We start from the raw sequence: 12,733 nt of genomic DNA, 5'->3' as shown, positions 1-12,733 counted from the left end.
TGGTTGAATGCTTTTTAATACTTTCAAGCATACCAGCATTGAGGATTGCCTTCCTGCCACCCACCTCACTACCCTGCAGGGCAGGGAGGAGCTTTGGGGCACCCACAGAAATGTCTCACCTCCTTTCCCTCCTTTGCATGCCTCAAGGAGCATACATGCAACACTCCCAAATAAACTCCACATGCTAGCCCATCTGAGGCCATTCGTACCCAGTGCTGTGAGCTCCTCGGGTCCTCATGTGATTGTGGGACTCTGATCTCCAACTGGGCAGAGGGTGGGGTGTTGCTATGGGTTGGACACTGTAGGACTCCATGAGTTGCAGCTGGTTAAATCTTTTTTATTCCCTCCCCTCCAAGTGGGAAGAGGGTGGTTTTAAGTCCCGCTAGAGGGTATTTGGAGCTGGAGGATTTTGCTGGGAAAGAGGAGCCCTTCAACAACAGGATGGAGAGGTAATGGCAGAACACAGTCATTGTATGGGGAACTAACTGAGTCTTAGAAACAGGTAGACAGAGAATTACATTCCAGATACAATGAGCTGATGGTGAGTAAGGGAGAAGATGATCGGAGGATGAGGAATCTGGGTTTAGAGGTGGGAAGAGAACAGCAGGGCTATTCTTCAAGGACGTTAAGTCAGCTTCCTACTCCTGCCCAGAGCAGACACTGACTCAGCCACATCCACAGTGCTGTCTCCTCCCCGTCTCACTCTGGTACAGCCATGCACTCACATGTAAGCCTTGTAGTTGCTGCCAATTTTCTGGATTCGGATGTCATACTTGGAGTCAATGAATGGCTCGGTGGTGGCATAGGTTTTTGCCATGGCTACTATGCTGGCCATGTCCCGGAAGTCGTGCTGGTTCTCAACTTTGACCTTGATTATCAAAATCCAGTGAAAAAGAGACAAGAGCAAAAAGAAAAGGAATACTTTGTGAGCAGAAGTCATCTCCACACCTGAATAGCACAATGTCAGCTTAACCCCACACAGACAGAGCTGAGGACAGAGCAGGGACTCTGTGATTTAAAGAGAGAAGTTCCCCAGGCCAACCAAACCCAGAACATATCAATCCCATTCTCCTTCCTCATGTACCAGCCCTGGTAAACCTGGCACCAGGGAGGCAGCTAGAGCTTTACTCAAATGGCTCTTGCTAATGCACATTGCTTCCATGTTGCTTCAGAAAAATATTTGATCTCTTTAGGGGCATTACTTCATTCAAACGTTGAAACTGCTATTTCCCATGTTGGGATGGATGAAAATGGAGTATTTTAGGTGGTCAGGAAATAGAAATCAATGCCAGGAAATCAACATGAAAGCTGATTGTCTGCCAGCCCGAGGCACCAGGTCCCTGGCATTTCACATTATCCCTCTCTAGGCTTTCTTTAAGAAGTGGTGCAGGTCTCCAAACTGGACACAAGCTCTGAAGGAAAAGGATGTCTCTGGGAGAGCTTGTGACACTTGGGGAGATTTGTGTGAGTGTGAGGCCATGGGCATGTGTGTGGGACAGCTGGTTGGATGCTAGACTTGATTCAGACTTGGAAATGAGAGGGTAGTTGCCTATGAGCTGGAGTTTTTCCGAGAAGATGGCTTTTCACAGACCTGTATTCAGTTATGAGAAATGCTCTCTATCTTACCCCAAAAAAATAATAAAAAAAACAAACCAAAAACAAAAAAAGGGAAGGAAGAAGGACCAAAACAGTAGAAATTCTAATTATATGATCAAATCTCTACAGAAGCTCATTGATTTGGGAAAGCAAAACTGAACAAGCAGGTAACAAAAACATAATGGATAACTTCACCTCACTCATATCTTTAACCCTGGACTTTAGTGTATTGGCAAAAATTTGTTTGGTGCATCAGCAAAACCTATGCAAGTTCTTGCTTCTTAGGGCTGGACAGATGCAGAAAGGATGGAATAATTTTTGGAAAAAGACCAAGACGGGGTAAAAAAGGGTTAGCAATGAGTGACTTTCTTTACATTATTACCTATACTTTGTATTTTGGTAATGCTTTGAGATCACAGCTGGGGACTGCAACCCTGCTTTGCTAAGTGTCCATTCACTCATGACAATGGATCAGTCTCTGCCCTAGAAGAGTTTCCCAGTTGTGTCAGTGTGTGTTAAAGGAGGGTGATGCCAGACTGTGTGGAGCCAGCTGAAGGAAACACGTGCAATGGTATTTGGTGTTTCTTCGCAAAGAACAAACAAGTGATTTTACATATCTGCCTTCAACCATGAGAGGGCAGGAGCCATCTTCACCAGAGAACAGAGGACAAGCCTGTTGCTAACCTGTTTTACTCTGTTTAGACAGTTTTGTGAATGCCAGCTTACACATAGGCCAAGGATTCAGCCACATCCTGGTGCAGAAAAAGTCTTAAAAACTGAACAGTTTTGGGGAAGGTGAAAAGTACAACTAGTTTGACCCGTAACCATTTCTAGATACCTGAATAAAAAAAAGACCTGGTCTTTGCTTCTCCTTATGCTAACTGCAATACCCTGAGTCCTCTTCCCTCTTGCTGTGGTGAGGGCTGTGCTCTCACTATTCAGGAACTGCCTAGGAAAGGAGCAGAGGAATATGACACTCATCTGTAGGGTGGGAGGGTACCAAAAAAAACCCCACCACCAAACACAAAGGGGATATGTAAAAGCAACCATCACAAGGCATCCAGAACGAGCAGCCTTGCTCTAGGCTGTGTTGCCTTCTCTATCTGAGTGGGGATGTTGGTGGTGTGGTAGGGCAGGATGAGGTGGCAGGAATGCCCCAGAGGCAGTGGGAAGAACGGAGAGGGAACCCACAGCCTGGGCTTGCAAAATACCAGGGGGAACAATGCAGGCTGTGTTGGAGCTGGGTATTTTTGTAGCACAGATAAGAGCTGCCCTGGGCTGAATGACATCAAGCAGAAGTCCCACCCAGATGAGATGATTGCAGGAGGGACTGCATGGGCAGGAGGCACTGATATGGTGTTACAACATATTCTCCCAGACCCTTTTGGCAATGAGAAAATACAAAAGCCATTATATAATGACCTACTTGGAACAAGGACACTTTTGGGATCTAAAACAAAGTGTTATGCTTGTGCAACAGATGTCTTTGGGCCTCAACTGAAATGTTTACATCCTCAGCCCAGGAACATTTGTCCCAGAGGCAGAGGAAGGGATGCAGCTTCCCTCTCCAAACTGGAATTAGATGATATTGTTATTTCTAGAAAGGAGCTCATCTTGTTAAATGGAATTTTTCCTCAAAAATACAGTAGCTAAAGAAAGGAAGGGTCCATTTCTTCCTTCTCTCCATCACCCTTTCCTCATGGGGAGAGAGGAAAAGCACTTGAAAGTGTTTTCTTGAATGGGCCTGAGGATTTTTGGCTGGGTTAACAAAGAGGGGGGGACTCACAAGGACACAAAATAAGAAATTAAAAACAAAGAAGATCACTCCCACAGTACTATACTGCTGCACAGTCCTCAGGAAACAGCTCTGACATCTTCCCTGGCCTGTGCCAGTGCACTTCCCATGGACTTTTCAGAGAAAGAAACTCACAGTGGTCCCCTTTTAGGAGATACAGTCTTATTTCCCACCAGGCATCAAAATAATCACCACACCAAAGCTGAAATCTGAGCCACCATTTGTTAATTGTTAGAGCCAGCCAAATTTGACAAAATAACAGCCGTGTCCTGGGTTAACGCTGGTTTAGTCCAGGGTACGGTTATTACTTCATAAACAGGAAGCACTCAAGTTACAGTCAAATTAGATTTATTTTCTTGCCTTATCTATCAAGTCCACCATTTTATTAGCTTTCTACTTTTAAATTTTGTATAATTCATTTCCTCCTGCCTTGTAACCCTTTTAGATGTCAATAAAATATCCATTCTCTTAACAGGAGAAAAAATCTCAGACATAACCAAAGCCAGTGTGTACACAGTGTGACACCAGAGGGTATTATTTAAGAAGAGGCTATTCAAAATCATTCCAGAGCAAAGTTACCAATTTAGCTAATAAGAGACAAATCTGTCTTCTAAAATGGCAGGTTGGCCAATACATGAAACTGATAAAAAAAGTTGGAAAGAGATCAGCACGAAGGCATTTCTCTCTCTCTCTCTCTCTCTCTCTCTCTCTCTCTCTTTTACTTTGCAATCTTCTTAGGATAAATGCTATATCCCATTAGCTGCATAGAGGAGTGCAAACAGTAAGTGCAAACACAGCCTCTGCCCTGGCAGCCTGTTTGCTTAGCTGTGCTGGCTGTTTGAGCAGCAATAGACTCATTCTGGAGCCATAAGTTGCTGTTTGCTGTAGTGTTTTAGTGACCTGTTGTGAAGAGTTTGGGCCAGTGTGTTGACAAATGCCTTTTCTGAGTAAGAAAGCTCCCTGGGATGGTTCCTGCTTCCCTTCTGGCTCTCTTCTCTAACCCAGGCACTGGCCAAACCCTAGCATGTTTCCTGTTGCTGCGTTGCAAAGGGGACTCTGGCTGGATCTTTGGGGACAAGCTCACATAGAGGTGATCATCCCTTTGCCCCGTGGTGGCATCTTGGAAGCTGATACTACATGACCTGCTGGTGCCTGTTCCCATCCTCAGCCTGCCCAAGAAACACTGACCTTTCTGCCTTTGGCTGGAGAGCAGTCCAAGCATAGGTCAGGAGGAAACATCAGACCTTCTTTTGAGGCCTTTCTGCAAGGCAGGATTTCGTATGTGGTAAAAACGCACCATGGATATTTCCTGGACTGTCTGAGCCACACCTGAGATCTGAGTGAGCACAGGTTCCTTCAGGGAGGGATGTGGGTAGAAACTTCTGCTTCCCCTATCCCAAGGTTCCCTAATCTACTGCATCTTCTACATCCCAGATGTTTCTGGACACCAGGGTTCCAAGGGTACAGCACTTCTCTCTCATCTTAAGCCTAGGCACTGCAAAGTATTCCTTCACAGTCCCCTTTTGTTTTCATTAGTTATGTGGCCATGTGAAAAAATAGTCAGTTAGCCCAAGTGCCATAGTTATCTTAAGCACTAAAATCTGCAAGGGCTGCCCTTGTCTCCCTGAGCATCAGCCAGTGTTAACTCTGCCTTACAGGTTAACTCTGCCTTACAGGTTAAACACACACCACTTCGGAGATGACTTGCAGAAGCACTTTCTGTGTCCAAACTGAGGTTAGAGAGAGGTTCAGCTGGAAGGTTAAGTGTCCAAGGCTGAGCTTGGCAATGTGGTGTGCAACTGATCCTTGGTTGGCTTGTGAAAATGCACTCTTTGAGTGTTTTCCTCCAGAGGAACTGGTGCAGCCACACAAAGATTGTGATTTTTTGTCCATCTCAACCTGCGCTCAGCCTTTCTGTATTTACTTTACCATTTTGGGATAGTGGGTCTTCAGGAATGGTTCTGCACAGAGGGTTTTCTGAGTTTCTTCTTTACCCCAGATTACACTCCAGTTCTCAGAAAATACCTAATCCAACTGATGCACAGTTTAAGCCTAACTTTGACCCACCTCAAAATTATAAAGACACAATGGAGTCTGCATTTCCTTATTATCCTCAAACTGAAATTCCCCCACACATTAAAGATGATGCCTTTAATGCATTAAACCTTCCTAGTAAAGAGGCCAGGTCTTGGCAGCTTTGGTGCCCAGTGCCTTGGATCAGTCACTGTTTTCTGTGTCCAGCAAAACCTTTCAGACTGATGTGCAAGAAATGGGGATGTTTTTGCTATTTTCAAGACAGTTGGAACCTCCTCACTCATGAGTCAGTGGGAATGCAGTGATTGGGCTGCTCTGTTGTGAATGAATGTTACATGTCAAGTCATTATTTGTCCCCTGTAAAAGAAAATATTTGTTCCTTGACAAACCGAGGCAGCCCTTTCCCCTTCCTTTCCTCTTTAGCACACTGGATTTTCAAAGCTCTCGCTTTTGGAACATTCTATTTCCAGTCCCGAGAGAGACAAGGTGACGAGCTGTCCTTCCTGATAAAAACCTTGCAGTATTTTTACATTACAGAGTGGCTCTGTTTAGTTTGTGCTATATTTATACCATGGAAAAAAAAGAAGCAGAGAAGTCTTTCCCATCCAGTAAGAGAGAAAATAACTCTGACCATATTATTATGAACAACAAGTTTTTCTTCTACAATGTAATAAATTTATCTGAGCCAGGATTTGTACTGGGAAGGTATTTTCATAATTATGGGGCAGGATGGGACACGAGGTGACTCTTAAGCTGACCTAATTAGAGATGTCTAAAAATAAAGAAGTCTAGCAAAAAAAAAAAAGATTAGACTAATATAAATATATATCAAATCACATGAACAGATACTGTTTTTCCTCTCTTTGCAGATCTGGCAGTGGTTTCCTTCTCATGATCTGATCAGGAAGAGGTGAAGGGGCTCTTTGAGTGCATTTGCAGTGCTGGGCTCTGTTCCTAGGGCACTTTAGGGTCATGTTAGCACACAAATGGCAGATAATAACACACTCAGAGCTTTATTCTTTTCCGTGGGCTCTGGCATGATGAGGTCCAGAGCTGGGAAGAAGTGTTATTCCTTTCTCACTGCAGTGCTCACCCTATACAACAGAGAACCTCAATCACTTCTGGGGTGGGTAGGCTCAAATGGCACAACGCTTAAAACTGCCTTGACCTCTAAGGAACTGCCGGGTAAGCAACAGTTCTGTTCTGCACAAGGAAGGATATCTCCTCTCAGTGTCCATTCATGGCTTCCCTGGAAGATTGCTTGAGTACTGTTGATCCCATGAATCTGAGCAACTTAAGTACATGAGAAAGGTCCTTCTCTGCCAACTCCATTTTAAGCTGTTGTCTAAGCAGTATTTCTGCAGATATTTTATGTGTATCGATACTGGATAGGACCAGCAACACAGAGAGCACTTGTTATGAGCTTCCAGTGCCACTGAAATATGAAGTGACCCCAAATTTTGGAAGGAGGATAATGATGATCATGGGAGGGGCTAAGGGGCATATGTTCTGTTTTTAGATTAGAAGATTGTCTGTCTCTGGGTAAAGGCTATTACTGGTGTCTCTGTTCAAGTCAATAGAGAGGCTGTTGTTTCTGCATTTCTCAATGGAAATTTCAAAAGATGCCTTTTATTGCAAATTTGTTTTCTTCATCTCCACAGGCACCTCACACGCACACATCACTTGGCAAGAGCATTTCTTTCACTGAGGGTATACTGTTACCCCTTCTGGTTCTGACCTTGAATACTAACTATTTCTCTTTCAAGCTAAAGACAGTTGTGATGACCCACCCTTAAGGGGAAGGCAGTCAATAGAACCTGTTTTGTACAAATCCTAACATCGTTATTTTTCATTTTAGCTTTGAGGATTCTTTGTTCGACCCTCTGACTAAAAAAATGTGGTGAGTGAATTTTGTGAAAATTATACGAAAACAAACAATATGTGAAAATGAAAGTCTATTATAATTATGCTCTTTCTAGCAATTATTGCAAAATAATAAACACTCAGCCCTTCTTATACTGCCAAGAGCCTTATGAATGTGAATTAGCAGTAAGTATCAGGTAATCATTATAATCCCTCTGGTCTGTAACACAGAGAAACCGAAGAAAAACTGTGAAATGACACCAATCTCCCTGCAAGCCGATGGAGGAGCTCTTTGGGGAAGAGGCATTTTCTGCGTCCAGAATTTTTCTGGCTCCTGGCCACTACCTCAGTACAAATAAAGAATAACAGTGCTTGGACTTCCCATCTTTGCTCATTCTTCTAGGTCTTGGCGCCTCCCATTACATGTGATTTTATCATTAATAACATAAAAAATGTAAGTACTTCCTTGACAATTTCTGTTGGTAATGAGATTGTAATCTGAATGCTCACATCCTTTGAACCACTCATTGCAGGTACAAATACATGGCTCGCTATCTTGGCAACATTTGTTGCAGTAAGTACTATTTTTAATACTCACATGTGTACTTTGGCTAATAGGTTGGTTATTTTATCCTTTGTTTCTCCAGTCACTGCTTTAATACAAAAGATGACCTGATTCAGGTGCTGTATTAACATTTACTTTGTTACATCCATCAAATCAAGTGCAAACCTCTCTCTTTTCATATTACGTATGTTTTACAGCTAAAGATCTGATATTTCCTGCTATCATCTCTACTTCTGAAGACCAATGCAAAGGAATCCTTTAGCTCTCTGTAATCTCCTTATCATCACTGATTATTGCTTTTACATTGTGATGGTTAAAACCACAATAATGTCTCCCGGAAACTTTCCTCTTCTGAATTACTTGATTGTAGGTTTGATTTTTTTTTTTAACCTATAGGTGTTGCTTTTCTAGTATACCCATAGTTCTGCTTCTCTGTATTTCTCATGATGTTTTCTGTGGTTTTCTTTTGTCCGTTCCACTTGGGCTTGAACCCTATTGTTTTAAAAACAACATCAAACAAATTCTTGTTACTCGTCTTTTAAACCAACTGACTTATTCTTTATTTTATTTTCTCTTTCTCTCTTCTCTTTTTGCTCTGTGTAATGAAATGCAGTGGGACTTCAAGAAAATTTAATTCATCCCAACTTTCCTTCAGGCTGCTTGTGGCTGGAGAAGGGCCCAAACTAAAACTGTAAGGTCAACAACTCTTGCTTCCTGTAACTTCCCCATCTACTGAACAGAGCAGTGTTGAAACTCTGTGCCCAAATTCACATCCAGGCCTCGCTAGTAGTCACTAATTTCATAATGGACTAAAGTAAACTTGGCCTCAGACCAATTCTTTCTTCTAAGATGCTGGCTGTTAGCCTATCTTCATCTGGAATGACTTCCTACGTACCCCCCTTGTACTGCTGAATACAATTGTACCTGGAATTTGAATAGAAACTCTCTTCCTCCGTAACTTGTGACAGCAAAAATCCACATCATTAAAGAATAAAATGCGAGAGAAAGTGAGATGTGGAAGAAGATCTGGTGTGTGGTGCAGAAGACAATAGCTAAATGTTCCGCTGAGAGCTTTGTCTGGAAGCGTTGTTAAGATTAGGGTACTTATCTCTGATTCTGCCCTCATTTCTGTAGCCACTGAGGGTCCTTGGTGCATGAGACATGAAGCTCTCTCCACATTACAGGTGAAATGGCAGAGCAGTCAGAGAGATCCAGGCTTGTGGGGTCTCAAGAGAGAGGGAGAGGTTTCTTCCTCCTGGTTTTTCCTGGTTGGATTTTGCTAATGAAATCCATCCTAGGGACATGTTAGTGGCTCTCTACAAGCACCTCTGGGCTGTCTGCATGCACTCTGATTCAATGATCCCTTTGCCTGCTTAACATACGTAGCACCAACATTTTAACCAACATTTCCTGCTTATTTTAAATGTTTGTTCCTTGATGCTGAAAGCCAACCCTACCACTGGCACAGGGATCTGTGCCCACTTCCTCTCTGGCAGCTGCCATCTGGGCAGGGGAACATTACAACTAAAGCAAGAAAGATTATGAGAGCTTCCATGTGCAATCCAGCAAGCCAGAAAGGGCTTCTGTTTCCAGAGCACAAGCAAACAGGCTGTACCAAGTTTAAGTTCAGTGTAAGTATATATAATTTTCAGGCCAGGAGAAGGTCTGTCTGCTCTAGGGAAGCACTGTGACAGGCGTATCAGTTATGAAATTCATCTACCACGCATTGGATTCAGAGATGATACATCAGAATTTCCTACTTCTGAACAAATCAAGTTTTAGACAGATAGGGAATGCCCTTTTAAAAGATATGTTCAAGTAAGAGGAGACTAAAGTGTAGCAGGAATGTGCTGGCGATGCCTTACTGAGAGGGGAGCTCAGTCACCCCAAGAAACAGGGCCTGTTAATTCACTGGGGAAATAAAGATCCCAGAGAGCCTGGGAAAAACAAACAGGTCCTTCTGGGTAGTGAACTATTTTTCAGGATTCTTTGGCAGGCAACCAGCCACTCTGCTTTGTAAGGTCTTGTTCTTCCTTGCAAGGAGGAAGAAAAATAACTTGAAGGGCTCCCGTTTCTTGAATAAGGTCATCATAATGCACTCCAGAAGCCCAGCGCCACTGCTTCTCATTGTGAGAGCTATGGGGTGTAGCTGCACATTACAGGTGCTTGAATAAACAACATTACCACTTTCAGAAGAGGAGAAAACATATAATAGACAAGCCTAATGACTTCAGCTGAGCCAGCTTTTCCCCCACTCTTCACAACCCCCCTTCCCACACCCCAGACAGCCTCCAACCCAATACCACGGCCTGTCTCCGAGTGCGTGACAGCAGAAAAAGGCCTTTTCTCCCACAGGAACGGCCAGTGCGACCCAGATAGGCTGTGGGGAGGTTTAACCCCTTTGCTGGCTGGCCACATGCCATGTATGATCGCAGGAAGGTTGTGCCACATATGTATTCGTTTCCGAAGTGATATATATTTTTTCTTTTACTTACCTTCCCCATTCCAGCATGAGCATGTCCTAGCTTGACCACTACAGGGAAATTTGGAGTTGTGAGCTGAAAGACAAAAGAATAAGCTCTTCATCAGTAATTTCTTTCCAGCCATGGTGCTTTAAATAATTTTCTTCTATTTAGTAGCTTTTATCCCCTTCCTGGATGCTGATAGGAAAATAAAAAGGCCAAATAAAGTTTGTCTAGGTAGTAGGACAATAAGCAAATGCCTCTTTACTGGGTTCCACATGACTGGAAATAGAAGCCAGGCAGAATTCCTCAGATCTTCTACTGTGTGATAGCAGTTTTCTCACCCTGTACGTATGGACATGTGTACTCTCATAGGCCTGTAAAACACAGTCCCACTTGCAAGCTTGAGTAACTGGACACTTTCAGATGCTGAAAACATCTGAATTGTGAGAAAGACACGGTTTCTTTGTTCTTTACCACACAGACTGCTTTGGCCTTAATAGTGAATGTCCCCCTCCTGTCAGAGGGGAGGTGGGGGGTATAAGGAAGGAGTGAACTGGGGCCAATCCTTAGGTGAAACTCACGAAGTCCATCTGTCATAAAGCTTCCTCCTCTCTTCCCTTACTTCAGGGGTGGGTATAGTGAATAGAAGAAAACAAAGGGGTTGGAATCAGCAATTTAAAAAAAAAAAGTCATATCTTCTCCCTGGCTTGTGTGGTCTTTACACTGGGCAGGGTCCTACCACCCAAGTCATGCAAGTGCATCTTAGAGCACATGTGGGATTTTACTTGAAGAACTGTGAGTATTCCCTGTGCCTTCTCTTCCCCAGTTTCATGTTCATGCAAGGATTCGCTTGGAGTGATTGGCTCAGAGCTGTGAGGCTGTTCTGGTAGGAAGTGCACATGTCAGGAGTAACGAGAATAGATACACTACATCCCCCTTATGTACTGGTTAGTCCATTTCTACACCTCTGCTTGGTGTCCCTGTGATGTTCATCTTGACCTGTGCTCATGATTCTTGTGATTGAAATGCTCTTTGTTCAGTACATAACCAGTTATTTTTTATTACATATTTAATTTCCTTTAAAGACACTTTTGTCTTTACTTAAATGCCTGAAGCGATGAGATCTATGCATTAAGCAGTTAACCTGGAGGTCTGGCAAAGGGAGGGAGTTGAATTTTGGCGGACAAGTGGGTCTCCTATTTATTGAAGTTTGAGAAAAGGTAAACAAATTGTTCTTGTGCTAATTACCAATTGTCTGTATGGACAGGGAGGCACTACGCCCTAAAGATAGAATGGTGCTGCCGTCTCCATCTGTGGCAGATCACTATAAATAACAAAATTAGTAATGAACACTGATATGTTTTGCTATTCAGCTGCTTATATAAAGAAATGTCACAGGAGAGGGGAACAGTGAGTGCATCACGTTCTCAAGTAGCCTGTGTCACTTGTGAGGACTTCAGGCAGAAAGCTGAAGGATTGTCTCCAGACCACAGAAGGGCACACAGCTGCAATAAATCACAGTCCTGTTACAGGAAGGGACCGGCACCACTGCTTCAGAAGAAGAGGCAAGAGACTGATAGATGGCCATCCTGAAGCCAAATAGTTAAGCATATGTCCAGGCACATGAGTTTGTGCTCTATTTTCCCTTCACCTCTCTAATTCATTGTAAGAGCCTGAAACTTAATTTGCTGCTGGCATAAATGAATCAAATGAAGGACTGCACCTGAGGCTTAGTGAAGATAGGTCTAGGGGTGGACCATGCCAGGCCTTTAATGCTGAAAGATGAAAGGTAACCTAGTAGTTAGGGCACACACCTGCTCAGGCTTTGGGAGACGTGGCTCGCTTCCCAGCTCTCTCATCCATACCCCATGCCACCTGTTTGAGCGTTTGCAAGCCCTGGCCTCTGTTCCCTGTTTGTGAGCAGAGGCAGTAGCTGTTCCTACTGCACAGGAAAAACAAACTGTATGCTGTGAGCCCGCCTGATACCCTGGCAAGGAGGCCAAAGAAGTGTGCAGCATAGATAATGTTCTATCACCAGCTCAAAGCAGACAGAGGCAGGAAGCAATGTCTCTACTGCCCTGTTTGTGTACCCTGTGTACGAGTGTTGCTGAGGGAGCTTGGCTTGGGCATGAGGCCTGGGAGTGGGAAGCATCTGTTTTCCTGTATACATGCAAAGAAAGTTTGGGATCCAATAAACAACCCAAGTTTACTATTAGTCTGCAAAATACCACCGGCAATGACAACGTGCAGCTCAAACTTCTCCCTTTCTCTTTGCTTCTTGGAAACATGAGCTCAGCTTTCTTAGTAATACTTGGTCTCATCCCATGTAGGGGTGACCAGCTGGCGCCAGAGTGTGTTGGGGTCACACACGGCTTGACCTAGGTATAGTGTGTGGGGCTTGGGGTGAGACACAGA

General features: G+C 43.7%; 1 protein-coding gene across 2 annotated transcripts in view; it reads right to left on the bottom strand.

Annotated features, from left to right (window-relative positions):
- Positions 1-12,733, bottom strand: part of SYN3 (synapsin III) — a 202,623-nt gene that overhangs the window by 26,884 nt on the left and 163,006 nt on the right. For both annotated transcript variants that reach the window (XM_032689324.1, XM_032689325.1), the window contains exons 8-9: positions 10,349-10,411; positions 726-868 (exon numbers count right to left, since the gene is read on the bottom strand). In XM_032689324.1, coding sequence (XP_032545215.1) covers positions 726-868; positions 10,349-10,411 — 206 coding nt within the window. The remainder of the gene's footprint in view (positions 1-725; positions 869-10,348; positions 10,412-12,733) is intronic.

The sequence above is a fragment of the Chiroxiphia lanceolata genome, chromosome 5 (genome assembly GCF_009829145.1).
Source record: "Chiroxiphia lanceolata isolate bChiLan1 chromosome 5, bChiLan1.pri, whole genome shotgun sequence".
NCBI lineage: Eukaryota > Metazoa > Chordata > Aves > Passeriformes > Pipridae > Chiroxiphia > Chiroxiphia lanceolata.
The sequence above is the reverse complement of the archived record's forward strand: the minus strand, read 5'-3'. Positions and strand labels throughout refer to the sequence as shown.